Below are 20,173 nucleotides of genomic sequence, written 5' to 3'. Positions count from 1 at the left end.
AAATGATTCTTATGAATAACTCAAATAAGTTTAAATTATCATATTTATTCATAAAAATATTTATATATATTTCTGAAGAATCAATAACTCACATTTATTTTTAATAGAAAATTTTTATAAACTTCAATTATTTACCATATTAAATAATATACTAAGAGTAATATATAGTGTTTTTACCGCAATAAAACTTCTTTTCAACCTAAAAAAAGTAAGATTCTCACCTTACTAGCCTCGAATAGGAACAGTTTTGTAGAAAACCTAAGAAAAATGCACTCCGAAAAATAATATATCCTCATAATGCCATTTTTTAAATAATACACCAAACACGAGAAACAAACGTTTATATTTTAGATTCATGAAAAACTGAAGTGTTCTTATACGAAACACTCCCTTATTTGTTTTCATTAGAAGAATCAAATCCTCTTAATATATTTTACCGTAAAAGCGTAGTCATTGCATCACACACACATTGGCTAAAGACAATATCAACAATATGTTTTTCACATTCTATTTCCGCCATCACCATTTCTCTCTTTGCTTCTGATCAAATTACTCGATCATCACATTTATAACTTTTTATATATCTCCTACTCTAATGGAATATATACCCCATTTGAGTATCAAGAGTATCATTTTGCAAAAACAAAGCAATTATTTGAGTACTTATATAGTTATATTCTAACATTCATATTCTTTTACCCCCTACCCAGTGCACCCACCAAAAAAATATTCTGAGAAAAACATAGTATATTTCTAATTATTTTGAGCCAACTAAATGATGAATCATAACATAGAAAGTATCATTCAGGGGTAGCAAGTATAAACACCACCATTGCCAATGGCATATAATCATACCATGGTATTGTGCTCTGGCCTATGAGTGAACTCAAAATCTATGTGCACAAAAGCCCTTTCAACTTCTGGAAGCTGCTCTAGCTTCACTTGGAGTGTCTCACCAATGTTGTGTGCTTGGTGGAGAAGCATGTCTTCTGGCAACACAATGTCAACTTCCACAAAGTAATGTGCACCAAAGGTGTATGCTCTAACAGTATCTATGTGCTTGATCTGCTCATGGTGATTCCATATGAGATAAGTTAACTTGGCCAGAAAATCAGGTGGTGCTGTTCTTCCAATGAGTGAACCAACATTCTCAATGACAGTCTTGGTCCATGTATTAATTGTATACAATGCTATCTGCATTACACATTCAGGATATCATAATTAGTAGTTCAATCAAGCAGTTGGCTTGATGTAACACCAACAATCAATTAACATAAAGACCTCCCTTCAAGATTTTGAAATGGCACATACAAGGAGATTATGGCCATTGAAGTACAATAGAGAAAAACAACTCAAAGGTAAATATGTTTTTAGTCCTTGAAAATGTAACAAATTTTTATTCAATGTAGGGACTAAAACAAAAAATCATGATATTTTCAAGGACCAAAAATATATTTAGATCTCAATGCAAAAAAAAAAGAAAAGAAAACACTTGTTGAATATGTGAATCTAACTAGAAAATCAAAGTACGATCAAGGGAGAGAATAAAAAAAGCATGTTCGCAATTATCTGTGAAAACAAAATAATGAAAACCAAAGGCAAGCACTAAGCTGTAGTTAAGAACTCACAACAATAGCTCCTGTTGGATCAATCCACCAGTAGAACTTGACAGCTAGAACAGCAGCAGCTAATCCAACAGAATTAGTAATGACATCAAATAAGTGATCCTGTGCATATGCTCTAATGATTTCATTTTTAAATCTTCGACAGTAGACCATAAGAATGAACTTCACTACAGTCACAAACACCATAATCCCCATCATCCAATGCAGTTTTGCTGAATCCATGTCAGGCTTGACCTTTAAGAAAAAGAATGACATGAAAAATTAAAAGCATGTGTCAAGGGAATAATTACATTTGCAGGAAAATTGAAAAAAGAACTACTTAAATTGCTATAGCTAAAACAAAAGACTAGAATTAGTTTGGATAAAGTTTTCAACAAGCACTTATAGGAAAAGAAAATAAGGAGGTAAAATGAATCAAATTTCTTCAAAAATTAAAAATAACTTATGCACCTCAATTGTTTAAGAAGTTAAATGAGAGAGATTAAAAAAAATTGGGGTGGACAAGTTAATCATAACTTGTGGAAGAAATTTGATTCATTTTATCTTATTTTCTTCTCCTTTGAATACTTCTTGAAGAGTTTATCAAAACATTTCCTAAATTCAAAATCTTAAACAAAAAGAAAACATGTGTTGAACCCAAATTTGGGGATCAAATGAACAAATAAAGAACAAAAAGCCTATCTCAATTACCTTGGAAATAAGTTGTCGACCAGATTCAATCAAAATCTGCAGCCCCAAGGTGGCCATCACTGATGCAAAAACAATGATACCCTGCCCAGGAAATCTTATTAGTATGTAGCTGTATTAAGCAACCATGTAATGGCTGTTTTGAAAATATCTAAAACAACCAGCTACTTTCATTTCCACTCTCAGGATATTATGAAACTATAGCATTAGACTGCATTTACTAAAACTTTATAGGACTAAATCACCTTGTGCAGTTTAATTTATATTAAACCTTACCACAGGTTGCATGCGCTTCTTTCCAATTGGATAGCGATATTGGTTTGGGTTTTTCATGGCATGAGCAGTAAACCACAATATGAAGCCTGACAAGAGATCCAAGAGAGAATCCATGGTTGAAGCAATGACTGCCAATGATCTGCTCGCAACTGATGCATAAACCTTTGCTACAAACAGCACCAAGTTACATATATTTGATACATGAACAGCAATCCTCTCACTCTTAGCTAGTTGCTTCAGTTCATCCTGAGAAACATTGAGCACGTTTTTTAGAAGAACTCTCTCAAGATATACATTAATCTTTCATCTCCATGTGTTTAAGACTTTGAGTCGATCATGTTTAATGGGAAATCATAAAATTTTCACTGAGATATTGTTGTCAAAACAGGTTAGTGATGCTTCATGTATGAAAAAGTATATGTAAATAATGGTGATAGAACAATCTACCTCAGTAAGCGTTCCTGGGAAACCACCCGTTTCAGTCATTGTCTCCATCTCATTAAATCCTTCAAGGAGACTCTCCTGTTTCTTATAATATTCTGCCACTTTGCGTTGCTTCCCTACAATACAAGTTCACGGTGGGCTATAGAGTAAGTAGTCAAATCAACAACATAAAATATAGCCAACTAATTCCTGAGGCAAAAAAAAAAAAAACCAAACAACTTCAGAAACTAGATCATGGAAGCCACATATCATGCATGTAAGTAATAAACACGTTGAACTTAACATTCCCATTAAACTTGATCATCTCAAATGCATGGAATTATTCCAAACTAACAAATACAAGCACCAATGATGCACATTCACGATGAAAGGATCTTCCTTTATGTAAACATTCCCAGTTTCCCACCATGGCCTACAATAAATAACAAATAAAGACTAATAATAACACCACTGCTCTGACTTCTTCGGTGTTCACTAGCATCACCACTAAGAGGGAAACAGTCACACAAAGCAAAGACATTAAAGTTCAAAGCTTGAACATTCAAAGGAAAACTGGATTTGCAGAATTCAACACATGCATAATAACCACAGAGACCAAAACAGACCCACTACAAAAAAAAAATAGAGACTTTATCACTTTAGAAATCAAAGAATGAGCAAAGACACACACTGAAATTGCACAAATCAACATACATTCACTCACAATAACAAAACCAGACCCATCAAAAAGTCCAAAAAGAAAAAGAGCAAGTTACACTAACACTGGGATATCCCTCCCTTTTTAAAGCCTACAATCCTTAATTGTTTAAAACACATTACACTGTGTATCAAGCGATCAATTTTCAAGAAATGTCACATTCCTGTTTCCACGCAATTCAACACATCACCACTATAAACAAACCATAGCCATTTGCACAAAACAGAAACTTTAGACATTCAAAAGAAGAAAAATTAGAATTAGGTGACCAATGGCTTACTGGGCTTGCACACCTAAACACATAACATGCAGAAACAATAAAAGGGAAAAGAGAATGACTCACTGGGCTTGCGGAGAAGGCCGCGGAAAGTGAAGGAACGGTGCTGTTGATGATGATCATGCGTTTGGTTTGGCAAACGAAACTCCTCCACGTTAAGTCTCCACGAAGCATTAGCAGCATCTTCCTCCGATGACACCGGAAGCGGTTCCCTCCGACGGTGTCTGCCGTCGCTCTCCGCCATGCTCGTTCCCTGAAAACAACTTTTGAGGGATGGAATAATGATAAATATTAGTGTTCTGAGAGAATGAGAAGAGAAGAAGAGAAGTAATAACTTTGTTGTTTTTTTTTTAATCCTAGGGCTGTATGTATTTGTAGTATGGAGTAGAAAACAAATTTCCAATACAATCGAAATCATTATTTACATTATCTTATTTTTAAGTTATTTTAAAATATTATTTTTAGTTATTTTGTGTGGTTAATTATTTAATAATTTAACATTTAAATTATAAATTACCAAATCCAATTTATATGTAACAACTTTTTAAGTTTAATTTCAAACATAAGATCCCCTAGGATTATTTTTTACCAAATATTTTAAATTTCAAGAAAATATATAATAAAATTTCACTTAGAAAATTAATTAATTATTTCATCATATTAAATTATCTAATTTAATTAATTCTGAAATATTAAAATAATTTTTTTAACTGACATTAAAACACTCTTTATATGATCATTTGTAGGTTTAATACTAAAATGATAATATATATTAACATAATAGGCATCGTTAATTATTATGATAATCTCATGTAAAAAAATTATTAAACCTCTTCTTAAAAATTTTAATCATTAGAAAAATTCAATTGAGTCTGTTTAATGATCACATTCACATGTAACTCATTCATATATATAAATTAATCAATGAGATATATTAATATTTATCCAATAAATATTATCACATAAATATTAATCTATTTGGATTATTGGTGTTCTATTTATAATAATTCTATGATCAAGAACAATTTATTTTAAAGTTAAAAAAAACTTGTTTTTCATTATCATAATCTCCATTATCATAACAAGTCTTTAATTTTAATCAAGAATATTATCAAAACTATTTAATCAAATTGTAAAAGATGATAATGAAAACAATATAATATTTTATTTTTAAAACTGAAATTGATTACATAATGACTTAAATAGTAAACATACAAATTCATCCCCAATAGAACACTTATTGCATAGATGAGGAAAAGTACAATGTGGGTGTTTAAGTTAAAGCATGTGATGGAGCCTAAGTTGTATTTAGTGCGAGCAAGGTTCATATGTCAAGAATCAAGATTATCATTTAGAAAAAATGAAATAAATAAATAAATTTATCCTAAATTACTCTTTTGACCTCTTTATTTTTTATTAATTTGAGCGACTTAGTCTCCAATTATTAAAATATTCAATAAGATCCTCTAATTGTCAAAATTATATTTTTAAATAAAATCTCATATTAAAGTCTTATAAATAGAAAAAAGGAAGTAATTAAACTAGAAATTATACTAAAAAAACTAATTAAATTCTCTGGTGGAGATTAATAATTATCAAAATCAATAAATATTTGACACTAATTATGAGGTGACCTAAATAATACATTTTTGTTGTTTCATAATCGATGCTAGAGTGGTGATGATGTCTCCATTTCTCATTGGACTAGGCTATAGTGAAAAAAGACAAAAGGTTCTACTTTGCATATATTAAAGTACTATATTAAATATTTTCATATAAAAATTAAGTTGAAAAAAATTAAAAAATGGAAGGATTAAGAGTAATTTAGCCTTGATTTTATTTGAATTAAAAAATGGAAGGTTCCACTGTTGCAATGAATTTAATACTTTATATAATTGAATAGTTTAATAATTAATAATGTAAATTATAAATAAAATAATATGTTAACATATCATTAAAGATGATCGATCAAATTACACTAGTGTAAATTTAACAACTATTACATTATTTATAACTTTCATCTGAATAATATTTTATTAAAATTCATTGTTGGAATGAAAGTTCCTTTCACATAAGTTACATATGCAAAATTTTATACTAATCCAAAATTATTTGTTACATCGTTTATATAAATTAAGATTAACATAATATAAACATTTCAAAATATACTAAAATATGGATGATTTGATTATCTTCTGGTTGTTGTTCAATTTTTGACAAATTTTGACACAAACGTTGTTGATAATATGTAAATATAATTCAACAGTTGAATCATTAAAAATCATATTTTATATCAAGTTATAAAGATGGTGTAATAGTTGTCATAGTTACACCGATATAATTTGATCTCTCTTCATCATTAAATGTCATTAAGTTAACCAACATGTCATTAGTTTGAGTAGAACTAAGCACAATAAGCTTATATCTCTTAAGTGAATTCAAACCTTATAAATAGAAAAAATATGATGGGATGGAACATCTAATTAAAGGTAGTTGGCCGGAGTTTTTGATAAAAATTAATCATTTATCAAGTTGATAAATTTTCCGCACAAAACATGATGATCTAAAAAATATCATTAAATTAATTTGGGCTTTTTAATTTATTTTAAACAACTAATTTAATTTTTACTATATAAAATATGGAATGTTTATCTATTAATAATTGTCATTATTATTATTATTATCATCCTATGTTTTTTTGTATATCAAACTAACATGGTTTAATTACTTTTTTGTCATCTAAATTATTTTTTAGTGTCAATTTGATCATGTTATTATTTAAAGGTTCAATTAGGTCATGTGCAAAGTTAATCCAACGATGAGTCAGACCAAAGAAAAATTTAAGAGAGTTTTTTGGATAAATGATCTTTTGGTCATTGAATGTATAAATCAATGATAATTTAGTCCTTAAAATAACAAATTTTTTGATTTAGTCCCCAAATATATAAAAAATACGACAATGTCTAAAGTTTTGTGCGGTGGTGATTTCAACATCTCACACATACCTAAAAAAATCAGAAAAAACTATAATCTACACATCGTTGTATCCACATTTTCCATATATTGGATCCTCCCTATTGCATATTATTCTTCAATATCCCTTTTTTAAGTTTTTTTTTGTTTCTTCGTCATCTCTTTTTACTTCTTCATTTTATCTCTCCTCTTTCTTTTGTTATTTTTTGTCAGAAGAAGATAAGAGACAACCTATTTTGCTCGCCATCATATATTTAAAATATGATGAAGGATCATGATTCAAATGTAAATAACATTATTGTAATCAATCAAATGATTGAGCACAAATGATTAATATGTTAAAGTTAAGGTTGAATCATTTGGATAATACATGAGTTCAATTATTGATGGAAAGAATTGTTGATCGGGCTTTACTTATCTAAAATTCACCAAAAAGTAAAAGAGTTATAGATAAAAAGTAAAGTTATTTTAGCATGTTACATCAAGTCAATAATGGAATGTAAAAATTATAAGTTTTTCAAAAAGTTGAAGATAAAATATATCAAATTAATTTGTTGGGAATAAAATTTGTTGGGAGTCCAAAGAGAAGTGGAATGATTTTTGTATGTTCATAGGCTGGAAGGCAACATATATCGGGTTGGGAAGGAGCACGAAAATGATAAAGAAATCAAAATAACACATGACAATTAAAATATTTTAATAATAAATGATAAAGAGTTAAAACCAAAATCATGAATCGTCATCTATTCAATAAACTTTTCAAATTCAAATAATTAGGTTAGTGTTATGTGTCTTACATGACTCTTTAATTTCACACTTTACACTTTATAGGAGTAAATTTTTTATATTATTTTGAATTATTAATTATTTAGTTTAAATTTTAATAAATATATATTAGTAGGTATGTCAATAAATTATATATATTTTTATTGCACATGCAACAAAAAATTCTTTTTACTAATAGTGTTATCTTAGGTAGGATTCTCTTCACTTTAGTGGTGTTTTACATGTCTATTTTTTATTTTCTTTTAAAAAAAAATTATATAGTTCATTTTTTTTTACACAATTGACTTGGGATAAAAAAAGTTGAGTAAAATTGTTTAATTATAATATATTTAACAATTAATTTGTTTGCATGAATTAAAATTATAAAAAAGAAAAATGAGAGAATTATTTTGATGATAATAAAAGACTTGAGATTTAATAAATAGAAAAATTTATTTATATATTTTCAATTTTAAAAAATTGAAATATTAAACACACTACCATGTAAAAATATTAATATAACGACACATATTCTTTGACATATTATTTTATACAAAATGGGGTATGTGCGTAGAGAGCGGGAGAAAAAAGTTATCTAGCATTGACTTAAGATTTTTTTTAAAGTCTTTTACCCATCTTAATAATTGAAATTATAAAAATTAAAAATAATGTTAGCATACAAACTAATTCAAATACTAAGATATATATTTTTTAAAATAGTCAACGAAATAGAAAAGAGGTAGAAGATTATTTTATAGAAAGAAAATAAAACAAATAAAATTTTAAAAAATAATAAAAGAAATACATTTGGAGAAGAAAAGAAAGAACTAAGGGATTTTATTGGATTAGAATTTTAAAAGATTATTTTAGCATAAAAAAGTCTTGTGCATTTTTAAGATTATTTAGGTACTTATCTGATTTCTTATGATAGTTTAGATTTTAATGGGTTTATATCATAAGATTTGAAAGGATTATATGAATTTTTAAAAACTCATTCAAAATTATAAGAGCTAATGAAAAAAATAATAAAAAATGATGAGATTTGGATAAAAAAAAAGTAAAATCAAAATATTTTTTTTAATCTTTTAATAGCTATATTGATTCTAGCTTTATGTTATCCTATATTAACATTTTTTTCAATAACATTTTCTCATTCTCACTTTTGAATTTAAATCATAAATTTAAAATTATACATTGATTTTCTAATTTTTTTAATAATTATAATTATTGTATGATAAATCTAGTGACATATTTAAATGGGATGCAATAATAAGCATATACTATAAGGGATTAGTGAGGGTGAAAAATTGATATAAGTGTTCTGAGTTATGTGGATAACGAAATTAAATGTGACAATCACGAAAATAAAATATTACATCAAACAAGTCATGGGCATAGTCAGTATAAAGAAAATATGGTTAGTAACACATAAATATTAATTTAATTTAGAAAATAAAGAGACAAGTGTAAATGAAGGAATATATTTGATTTTTTATTCCAAAAGAATAAGAGAATTACATATGACACATTAAAGAGTATTATAGAGAAAAGAAGATACGAGAGAAAAGAAAGATGGGTAGTCAATAGAAAAAAAAATCTAGCAAAATTTCAAGGATTTTAGTAAGATTGTTTGATAAATGTTTTATACTAAAAAGTCTAATGAAGTCCATTGAAATCATTCTTAAAAATTAATCCATCTCAAAATTTGTATATTTTGAATACTCAAAGAATTTTTATAAGTTATAAAAAAAATCATTGAATACCATCAAATTTTGTTATCTTTCTTAAAAATCTTATAAGTCTTAATTGAATAATACAAGACTTATTTATACTATTTAAGAATCTTGATTCAATACCATAAGACTTTTTTTTTTTTTTTATAAAAAACAAACTTGTTTATTTAATTCATAATATGCAATGAAACAAATTGATATCAATTCATAAAATAAAAATTCATCAAACAAATTTATGTATTAATATCTGAGTATTAATTAAATTTATTAATGTTTATATTATTAATTAATTAGAATATTGTAGTCATGATTGATTGTCATAATTAAATATTAAAAAAATTAAATAATTATCTTAATTATCATAAATGATAAATAGATTTTTATGAATTTAAAATAAAATAAATGAGTTTAATATTTTTGGAAGGAATAAATGAGATTGTCAAGTAACGTCTCCTTAGAACAAAATCTTTATATATATATATATGATCTTCAAAAAAACTTTTACAAAAACTAATAAAACATTTTGTAAAATATTCCAATAGTCCTATTTACACGCGTGTAGGGGCAAATAGAACGATTTGCACTACATTGTACCCGCATTATCTGATCTCACGTGGTCAAAGACTCATGTCTCTTGCTAACTACTTAATTTAGGGATGACAATAGGTAATGTCGGAGATGGATAAATTAGTTTTACATATTAGTTCAATCACCGATAAATTTATTGATTTTTAAAATAATTACGTTAAAACTATTTTACACCGTAGATAATAAACCCATGTTATAAACTATAAAGAATATATTGTATTTAGTTTAAGAGATTTGAATTTGAATTAAAAAAATAGAAGTTAAAAATGACATGTGTTATTTTTCAATAGAGAATTGATTAAGGAATTTAACTTTTTAAAAAAATATACTCTAATTTATTATATAAATAAATAAATTTAGATTTTGATGTAGATGTAGATTAATTTTCAAACTTAGTAATTTTATTATATAAAAAGTGAATGAGGTCCAAACTGAAAGAACAAGAAGTTTGATTCCTTTGACGCGATCAATTAATTCATCAATGCTGAAATGCATTATCAAGGTTTCTATTCTTTTGTTTGCTTTTGCCGTATGTTTCTTACAGAAGTCATTGTCCTTTACCTGTATTTATATCCCTCAATGTTCCACACGGGTGTTTAGCTAAACTTACAGAAGAAATTGACGTGCATATTTGACTATATGGTGCACTTCCATGCACGTAAAATTTGATTTTGGATGGAAACATTATTTGGATTTAGCTATTCTAAAATTAGCACATACCCAAAAAAATGAAAAGGTAAAAATATATTTATTATTGATGTTATAACTTTAATTTATTTTAAATTTACGGTGAATTTATTCTTATTTTCTTAATTTACACGTCTGTGTTCAACTTATTAGAGGATTCAAATCCTCTTCACATATAGTATTCAGAAAAGAAAAAAAAAATTCTCTTCAAATATTTTCTCCCATTCTTTTATGTTATAATTTTTTATGTTCTAATAAAAAGTTTAGTAAACTCCAAAGAGTTGGTTTAATGAAATAAAAACAAGTCTCACAGAATACATCACATATTTAAACTTTCACTCATCTCTTTAAAATAAGAAAAGTATAAATTATTTTATAAATACTCTTTAAAGTTAGAGACTTTATCTATCTTAGACTAAGGCTAAATCATCATCTCCTCCCCCTAATTCTCTTTTTGTAAATAAATAAATAAATAAATAAAAACTAGGTAGTCATTGTACCTTATACATGATAAAAGACAGTCACACAAGTTTTTCATATTTCAGTTTCCACACCTACCTTGCACTCCTCTTTATTAATCCCCCTTCCGTTCTTATCAAACTTATCATATATATTATTTTCTCTTTCCTTTCTATCCCTCACTCCGGCAGTGTATATACCCATTTTAAGTATCAAAGCATCATTTTCCGAAAACTAGCAATTATTTGAGTACTTATATTTCAACATTATATTTTCTTACACCCTACCCTGTGTACCTAAAAAATTGTGGTGTGAAAAAAATACTTAATTATTTTGAGTCAACCAAATAGGAAGAGTATCATTAAGAGGTATCAGCAACTATAAACATCAGAAAGAAACTTTGCTATTTGGCTTAAATAAAACAACTAAGAGAATTAGCAAAGCTAAGCTATGCCATCTTTGTCCCATGGCATATCATCACACCATGGTCTTGTGCTCTGGCCTGTGAGTGAACTCAAAATCTATGTGAACGAAAGCCCTTTCAACTTCTGGAAGCTGCTCCAGCTTCTCTTGGAGTGTCTCACCAATGTTGTGTGCTTGGTGGAGAAGCATGTCTTCAGGTAACACAATGTCAACTTCCACAAAGTAATGTGCACCAAAGGTGTATGCTCTAACAGTATCTATGTGCTTGATCTGTTCATGGTGATTCCATATGAGGAAAGTTAACTTGGCTAGAAAATCAGGTGGTGCTGTCCTTCCTATGAGTGACCAAACATTCTCAATGACAGTCTTGGCCCATGTATTGATTGTATACAATGCTATCTGCATTACACATTCAGGATATCATCATTAGTAGTTCAATCAAGCAGTTGGCTTGATGTAACAAGCAAACAATTATGTGACACAAAGATCACCATTCAAGATTTTGTAGAATAATGAAGAAAAGCAAAATAAAGGGTAAATATGTTTAGTCCCTTAAAATATCATGATTTTTTATTCAATCTCTAAAACTTTTCTTACATTTAATAAAAAAATGTGATTTTAGTATCTCACTAAACATGTAGTGAGGGACTAAAAGCACATCATTTTGTTACATGTAGGGACTAGAAATGAATACATTTTTTAAATAAACTAATCAGAAAATCACTTGTTGAATATGTGAACCTAATCAGAAAATCATAGCACAGTTAAGAGAAGAAAATAAGGGTCAACTTGATCTGAGAATACGTTTTTGCATATAATAACAAAAAAATGCTACCTTGTAAAAACAAAGTAAAAGCAAGGTGGTATGTTTGCAATTATTTGTGAAAAACAGAAAAAGAAAACCAAAGACAGGCACCAAGATGTACTTATGAACTCACAATAATAGCTCCTGTTGGATCAATCCACCAGTAGAACTTGACAGCTAGCACAGCAGCAGCTAATCCAACAGAATTAGTAATGACATCAAAAAAGTGATCTTGTGCATATGCTCTAACAATTTCATTTTTGAATCTTCGACAGTAGACCATAAGAATGAACTTCACTACAGTCACACACACCATAATTCCGATCATCCAATGAAGTTTCGTTGGATCCATATCAGGCTTAGACTGTAACAAAAAGAATGACATGAGAAATTAAAAGTATGCGCCGTGGTAATAATTACAGGAAAATAAAAAAAAGTTACTTAAAACTGCCACACCACAAAATAATAATTAAGAGTTAGTCGGGACTCTGGATAAACTTTTTAACACTTAAGGAGAAGAAAATACAAAGGTAAAATGAACCAAATTTCTTCATTAAAAAATAGCATACGTACCTCAACCTTTTGAGAAGTTAGATGAGAGAGCATCTTAAATGGTTGGTTCAATAAGTTGATTTTAACTTGTGAAAGAAGTTTGATTCATTTTATCTTTCTTATCCTATAAGTACTTCTTGATAAGTTTATCCAAATGTTGAACCAAAATTTGGGGATCTACTAAACAAACAAGAACAAAAGTTTATCTCACTTGCCTTGAAAATAAGTTCTCGGGCAGATTCAATCAAAATCTGCAACCCCAAGGTTGCCATCACTGATGCAAAAACAATGATACCCTGCACAGGAAATCGTATCAGCATGTAGCTTCATTAAGCAACCATGCAATGGCTACTTGGACAATATCCCAATTATTGCCAATTATTTACTAAAACTTTATAGGACTCAATCAACTTGTGCATTTTAATTTAAATTAAACCTTACCACTGGTTGCATGCGTTTCTTTCCAATTGGATAGTGATATTGATTTGGGTTTTTCATGGCATGAGCAGTAAACCACAATATGAACCCTGACAAGAGGTCCAAGAGAGAATCCATGGTTGAGGCAATGACTGCTAATGATCTGCTCGCAATTGAAGCATAAACCTTTGCTGCAAACAGCACCAAGTTACACATATTTGACACATGAACAGCCATCCTCTCACTCTTGGCTAGTTGCTTCATTTCATCCTGAGAAACATTTAGCATGTACATTTAGTAGCGTTCTCTTCATAGATTTAAGCAAATCAGTCATCCGCATGTGTTTGAGATGATGAAGTTTAATGGAAAATCATAATTTTTTATTTTTTTACTGAGATTATAGTCAAAACCAGTTAGTGCTGCTCCATGTATGACAAATTATAAGTAAATCATTGTAATAGAACAATCAACCTCAGTGAGAGATCCTGGGAAACCACCCGTTTCAGTCATAGTCTCCATCTCATTAAATCCTTCAAGGAGTCTCTCCTGCTTGTTGTAATATTCTGCCACTTTGCGCTGCTTCCCTAAAACACAAGTTAAAGCGGGAATAAAGAGTAAGTAGGTAAATCCACATTCCAGAATATATGAATTTAACTGAAACATCTCGATGATGAATTTAAATGCTAAAATTTTTAATTTTGGTTATCTTTTCTGAATTCCTCAAGTTAATTAATAATCAATAATGTCAAAATTTTCAAAACACTGTTCACCAACCTTTTATAAATTGAAGATTTTAAATTTTTAAACATTATGTAGTTAACTATCTACTTTATCTTTTGAGACGAGATAATAGAGGGTATAAAAAATATATCTGAAAAGCAAATAGGATCCAGTTTCGTGTCATTAGAGAAAGCATTAACAATTTCTGATTATGTATGGAATCAAGTACAATAGATTCTAAAAAGAAAAGAATTATATGATATGAGGAATGAAGTATCTTCAGTAATAGTAACCGTGTAGATATGAAAAGGACGGATCATTATCATCAAAATCCCCATGTACTTTTGTTCAAAAGAATGGAACTATACCAATGTAGTAAACTAATCAGTTCAAGCACCAAGATGCACATTCACAATAAAAGGCTCTGTCTTTATGCAAAGATTCCCACCATGGCATACAATAAATAACAACAAACAAAGACTAATAACAACACCACTTCTTCAGCTTTCACAATTCAAAGCATCACCAAGAAGAGCAAAACACACCCATCACACAAAACAGAGACTTCAAAGTTCAAACGTTCAAAGGAAGTCTGAATTAGCAGAATTCAAGACATGCATGATAACCACAGAGACCAAAACAGACCCATTACACAAAATAGATACTTTATCACTTTAGACATCAAAGAGTGAGCAAAGACACACTGGAATTGCACAAACCAACACACCATCACTCAGAACAAAAACAGACCCATCACAATTCAAACACCATCACTATAAAAAAAACAATAATCATTACACAAAAAAGAAGACCCATCACACAAAACAGAGACTTAAAGTTCAAACATTCAAAGGATGTCTGAATTAGCAGAATCCAACACATGCATGATAACAAGTTAACAACAGAGAGCAAAACAGACCCATTACACAAAATAGCGACTTTATCACTTTAACCAAAAAAGAAAACAAGAAAGTTTAAAAGGGTAAACAAAGGTACATTGGGTTTGCACAAAGCAACACACCAGCACTCAGAACAAAATCAGACCCATCACAATTCAACACGTCACCACTGTAAACAAACCACACCCATTACACAAAACAGAAATTTAAGACATTCAAAGAAAGAAAAGGAGGAAAAAGGTGAAGAATGGCTAACTGGGTTTGCACAACTCAACACAAAAAAAGAAAAGAAACGTTTCAACTTTCAACAGAAAAAAAGAAGGAAGAAAGAATGTCTCACTGGGTTCACGAAGAAAGCCACGGAAAGTGAAGGATTGATGATTTTGATGATCATTTGTTTGGTTTGGCAAACGAAACTCTTTCACGTTAAGTCTCCACGAAGCTTTTGTAGCCTCTTTCTCCGGCGACACCAGAAGCGGTTCTCTCCGGCGGGGTCCTCTGCCACTGTCCGCCATGATAAGTTTTCTCAAGGTTTTGGTTTTAGTTTCGGTTTTGGTTTGATGCAATGCGAGTGATAATAATCACCTTCTTACTTATAGGGTGAAACTGAACGGGAAAAGAACTGTGTATATATAAACTAAGATGATTCTAAAAAACACTTTCCGTGTGGCTGAAGTGTTTGAAGGATGTGTAAAGGATTTAATAGAATTTGGTATTTACGGGAGTGAAGGTGTACATACAGGTCTTTGTAAATAATTTTCAGTTGATAGATAATATCTGAAAACTTGTAAATAATGTTAAAAATAAATTATAACTTATAGATAAAAATTAAAAAATAATTATGGATAATATTTTTTTATAGATAATTAATTACTTGTCAATATATTGTTCGAATGTCATTTAAGATCGTGTTTATATCGTCTGTTTATGTTTATTTATGTTGAATAGATGTTGTAGATACTCAGAAAAGATGTCACGTATATTTTGTGGGTAAAAAATAATACATCACCTAAAAAATGTAAAAAATAAAAATAAATTGAAATTGTAGTTCATACGTGGCAACATGTGGACCATGTGTTCTTCCTAGATTGAATCTTCGTGTGACCAGAATTACTAGAACTAGGTGAACTATAAATTGTGGAGTGGATAAATACTATGCTGGATGCTTGTTTCGGTTAGGCTAGCGTGGCTAGGAGTCATATATAATTTTTAAAAAGAAAAAGCCTTGTAATTTAAAAATAAATAAAAATGAAAAATATTTTTATTGAATTAATTAAAGAGAAATGATAAAGATATTCTGTCTAACACTAAAATTCTCTATATTTTTCGTTAAAATCTATCATATATATATATATATATATATATAAAAGAAAGATCAAATTACACTCTCGATATAACTTTAATAATTAATACATAATTTTTATAACTTGATATAAAATATTATTCTTATTGATCCAACCTTTGATTTATATCTATATATTATTAAGATTATTTGTGGCAAATTTTTATAAAATTAAACAATAATAAGAAGATAATCAAATGACTCATATTTTAGTATATTATGAAATATTTATATTTCATCAATTTTAATCTATATGAATGGGGTAATAAATGATTTTGGATTAATATGAAAATTTACATATGTGATTCATGTGAAATAAACTTTAAATTCATATGTAATAGCTGTTAAAATTATACATGTGTAATTTGATCCCCCTCCCCCTCTGGATATCTATTATCTATATAAAATATAAATGAAAATAATCAAATTATATTAGTGTAACTTTAATAATTATTACATCATCTTTGTAACTTAATATAAAATGGATTTTTTATTGATTCAACTACTGAATTATATTTATTTCAACAACAACAAGGAGGTAATCAAATGATCCATATTTTAATATATTTTAAAATGTTTATATTACGTTGATTTTAATCTATTTCAACGAGGTAACAAATGATTTTGAATTAATATGAAAGTTTGTTGACTTCTATGATAATTATTTTTTAAGTCATATTAACGACAAATTATGATTGAACAACAATATAAAAATGTTTTGTATTGACAATGTATAACTATTATACTAACTATTTTTCTTATTCGTAAGAATTAAAGACAGGTAAATATTAGAGATTTACAATAATTTATACATATTATTCAATCAAGTGAGCTAGATTCCTTAGTTATTGTCATTAGTATTTTAGTAAATTTATTTTGATATAATTAAATTTCATTATAAATAAAATTTTTAGTATATACTATAAATTATATTATAATAAATAAATATATTTAAATAGATAAATTAGAAACGAAACCTAATGAATATTTTTAAGAAGTCTAATTGTTTATCAATTATACAATAATTTATTAATAGAATGTTTCCTCATGTAGGAATTAATGTTGAATTAACATGTCATGCAATTTTGATATTTTATCACTAAAATATAATTAAGTTTGAGGTTTTATTCCTCAATATAAATTCAAGTATTTTTTAACACAAAAATGTTTTTGAAAGTTAATTTCTTTTTAATTTAACAAATGTAATTAAATTTAATTTAAATTTGTTAATGCAAGTTGACACATGTGATTAAGGATCCAGAATAAATTTTTACCTTCCCCCATAAGTGTGGGTTTGAATACCCTCGATGTCACTTTCCTTGCACTTAGGGACTAGTTGAGTAGTAGCAGTGGAATTGCTTGCGGTTCAAGCCTAGACAATAATCCTTTAGATGGGTTTCTGTTCACAACCTCAACATGTCATGGGGAGTGTCTTTCTATTCTACCATATCTAGTTAGAAAAAAAAAATTTAATTCAAATTTGGCCTAAATTGCTAATAAGGTCTAACATAATTGGTAAATGACTGAATTCTTTGAGCATGATGACACAGATTCGATTCCATAGTCATATGTGTGGAGAAAATTTTGTTGGAAGAAACAAAATTCACTTTGATAATCATTATACCTCCAGGGTTAATTCTATGACGTCTCAATTGTGAGGATACCTAACTTCCAGCAAAGAAGAAGTTGGGTCTAAATTTAAATTTTGATCTTAATGTAAAATAAATTATATTTTTTAGCCAAATTAAATTTTAATAAAATTATAATCTTAGTTAAATTCAATTTAAGTTTAACTTCTAAATTTTGAATTTGAGTTTTTAAGTTTAAAATTTTATAAGCCATATCATTAAAATAATGTATCATGATTTTATAATTTTCTTAATTTTTAAAGTTTAATCTTTTTAATATATTTTATATAATAAAATAAGATACCTGTTGATAATAATAAAATGCATATAAATTACTGATAATGAAAATATATATTCTTTTTCATTTAGTTTATTTATAAATGTTACTTAAATTTTAAAATTCTCACGCCCCCAGTCAACATAAATCTTCAGATTAATTTGAAGTAACTAAAATAAAATGTTTATATTAAAAATATTTATTACTTTAGAATATAATAAATATGTTTTTAAAACAAAAATTTACTATTTTTAACAAAAATGTTCAGTTGCATTGAAAATACACTTAAAATCATTTTCAAAAGCTAATAACACCACCCATTATCTTATTAAAGTTATCAAGATTACTTTATTCAATTAAAAATTGTTGTTGATGGGATAAACTTAATAAGAATCAAGCCTAATGAATTACTTGGTTGAGACAATCTATTAAAGCTAAACTAACGCTTGTTATTTCTTAATTTTAAAATAAGATTTTGATTTCTGGATATACACTATGTCAGAAGAAAATCCAAGGGATACTGGTGGAAACTTTCTACCACCTTACTTGTCGTCTTTCTGAGGGAATAAGTTACTGAAAGGAAACTGCAAATCGTTCCCATCTTTTTTTCGTTGGATGTCTCTATCTCAAATCTCTGTTTCTTTATGATGTATGAGCCAATTGCACTCCCCTGAAGTGTTACCAATGTAAAGGCTTATATCAAAATCATATATATATATATATATATATATATGAGTCAAGTAATGTAAAAGATATTATACTATTGATTAATATTTGTTTTTTTAATAATTATTATATAAATGAAAAGATTTTAATTACTACATATGTGAAATGATCATATATAACAATATTTTACATTGATTGCTTACTCATGTTATTTTTGTATCATTTTTTCACAATATTTTTTTTTCTTTTTACTATATTCTTCATTACATCTTTTATTTATTGTTTATTTTTTTATTATTAAATTTTTTGTGAATGAGAGTTAGAAATGCTCTCATTTAAAATAATTATTCTATTTATACAGTATATGAAGAGGAATTAAGCATACGATGTGAAATGAAAAATTGATGTAAATATGGAAATCCAATAATTAATTGAACCTAATATTTGTGTGCCAATTACATCCCATATACAATTAACTTTCCGCCAGCTGCAACAGATTTCACCAAATAAAGGAAAGGGTTTATATATGTTAATATCATACGTGAGACGTGTCCCGTAAAAACAGATTCATACGTTAGATGTGACCGGGGCTAGTCATCATAAAAAGAGTTCAATTTTGAATAAGAATAAACAAATAATAAAGAGTGTGATTTTGATATTGACTTTGTAGAAACTTGCATTCTTAACTCAATAGTAATTATTGCCGTGAAAAAACTCAATAGTAATTATTTAAGATATGATTTTAAAATAATTGTTAAGAAAATTAATAATTTTATTATAATTTTAAGTTTATAACTTGTGACATTTAAAAACATAATTAATATATTTTAATTAAAATTTCATAAAAATAGTAATATTTTAGGACTCCTTTTTTTTCTCAAAATTTTCTTACTTTTTTATTTTGCTACTCTTTTTTTTTATTTGTCTCTTTGTTATGAAACATGTAATGGTGAAAATTTAATGTTGAAATGACATCACTCTTATTAATGTTGAAATGACATTACCACTATATAGCTGAAAACAGACTCGATGATATCCCACAGAATATCCATTTCTAAAAAATAAATAAGTGTCGATGGCTATTTTAAAATCAGTTAAAATATAATTTTTTTATCTATATTTTTGTATTTCAATTTAATCCCTTAAGTTTATTTTATTTGAGTCCTTTAAAGAGAAATCAAGTTGATTTTTCAATTAATTTAGTACACTAATTTTGTCAACTTCATAATGACA

At 27.7% G+C, this 20,173-nt stretch overlaps 2 protein-coding genes across 2 annotated transcripts; both read right to left on the bottom strand.

Moving 5' to 3' along the window:
- Nucleotides 1-654: 654 nt before the first annotated feature.
- Nucleotides 655-4,341, bottom strand: LOC100805118 (metal tolerance protein 10). Its single transcript, XM_003545887.5, has 6 exons — nt 4,073-4,341; nt 3,036-3,148; nt 2,589-2,834; nt 2,316-2,396; nt 1,629-1,859; nt 655-1,194 (listed from the first exon to the last, which is right to left on the bottom strand). Exons 1-6 carry the CDS (start codon nt 4,248-4,250, stop codon nt 850-852), a joined length of 1,194 nt encoding a protein of 397 aa, XP_003545935.1. The 5' UTR covers nt 4,251-4,341; the 3' UTR covers nt 655-849.
- Nucleotides 4,342-11,521: 7,180 nt separating this feature from the next.
- On the bottom strand, nt 11,522-15,710 carry LOC100803531 (metal tolerance protein 10). Its single transcript, XM_003546775.5, has 6 exons — nt 15,368-15,710; nt 13,880-13,992; nt 13,433-13,678; nt 13,207-13,287; nt 12,573-12,803; nt 11,522-12,033 (listed from the first exon to the last, which is right to left on the bottom strand). Exons 1-6 carry the CDS (start codon nt 15,540-15,542, stop codon nt 11,689-11,691), a joined length of 1,191 nt encoding a protein of 396 aa, XP_003546823.1. The 5' UTR covers nt 15,543-15,710; the 3' UTR covers nt 11,522-11,688.
- Nucleotides 15,711-20,173: the final 4,463 nt, after the last annotated feature.

The sequence above is a fragment of the Glycine max genome, chromosome 15 (genome assembly GCF_000004515.6).
Source record: "Glycine max cultivar Williams 82 chromosome 15, Glycine_max_v4.0, whole genome shotgun sequence".
Classification (NCBI taxonomy): domain Eukaryota; kingdom Viridiplantae; phylum Streptophyta; class Magnoliopsida; order Fabales; family Fabaceae; genus Glycine; species Glycine max.
The sequence above is the reverse complement of the archived record's forward strand: the minus strand, read 5'-3'. Positions and strand labels throughout refer to the sequence as shown.

Excerpts from the sequence above, each read along its gene's own strand:
- LOC100805118 (XM_003545887.5), bottom strand. The coding sequence starts at position 4,250 with ATGGCGGAGAGCGACGGCAGACACCGTCGGAGGGAACCGCTTCCGGTG. Across the intron at positions 3,149-4,072 it reads CGGCCTTCTCCGCAAGCCCA|GGAAGCAACGCAAAGTGGCA; the intron begins GTGAGTCATTCT and ends CTTGTATTGTAG. Across the intron at positions 2,397-2,588 it reads AGAAGCGCATGCAACCTGTG|GGTATCATTGTTTTTGCATC; the intron begins GTAAGGTTTAAT and ends TTTCCTGGGCAG.
- LOC100803531 (XM_003546775.5), bottom strand. The coding sequence starts at position 15,542 with ATGGCGGACAGTGGCAGAGGACCCCGCCGGAGAGAACCGCTTCTGGTG. Across the intron at positions 12,804-13,206 it reads CCCGAGAACTTATTTTCAAG|TCTAAGCCTGATATGGATCC; the intron begins GCAAGTGAGATA and ends TTTTTGTTACAG. Across the intron at positions 12,034-12,572 it reads ATCCAACAGGAGCTATTATT|ATAGCATTGTATACAATCAA; the intron begins GTGAGTTCATAA and ends TGTGTAATGCAG.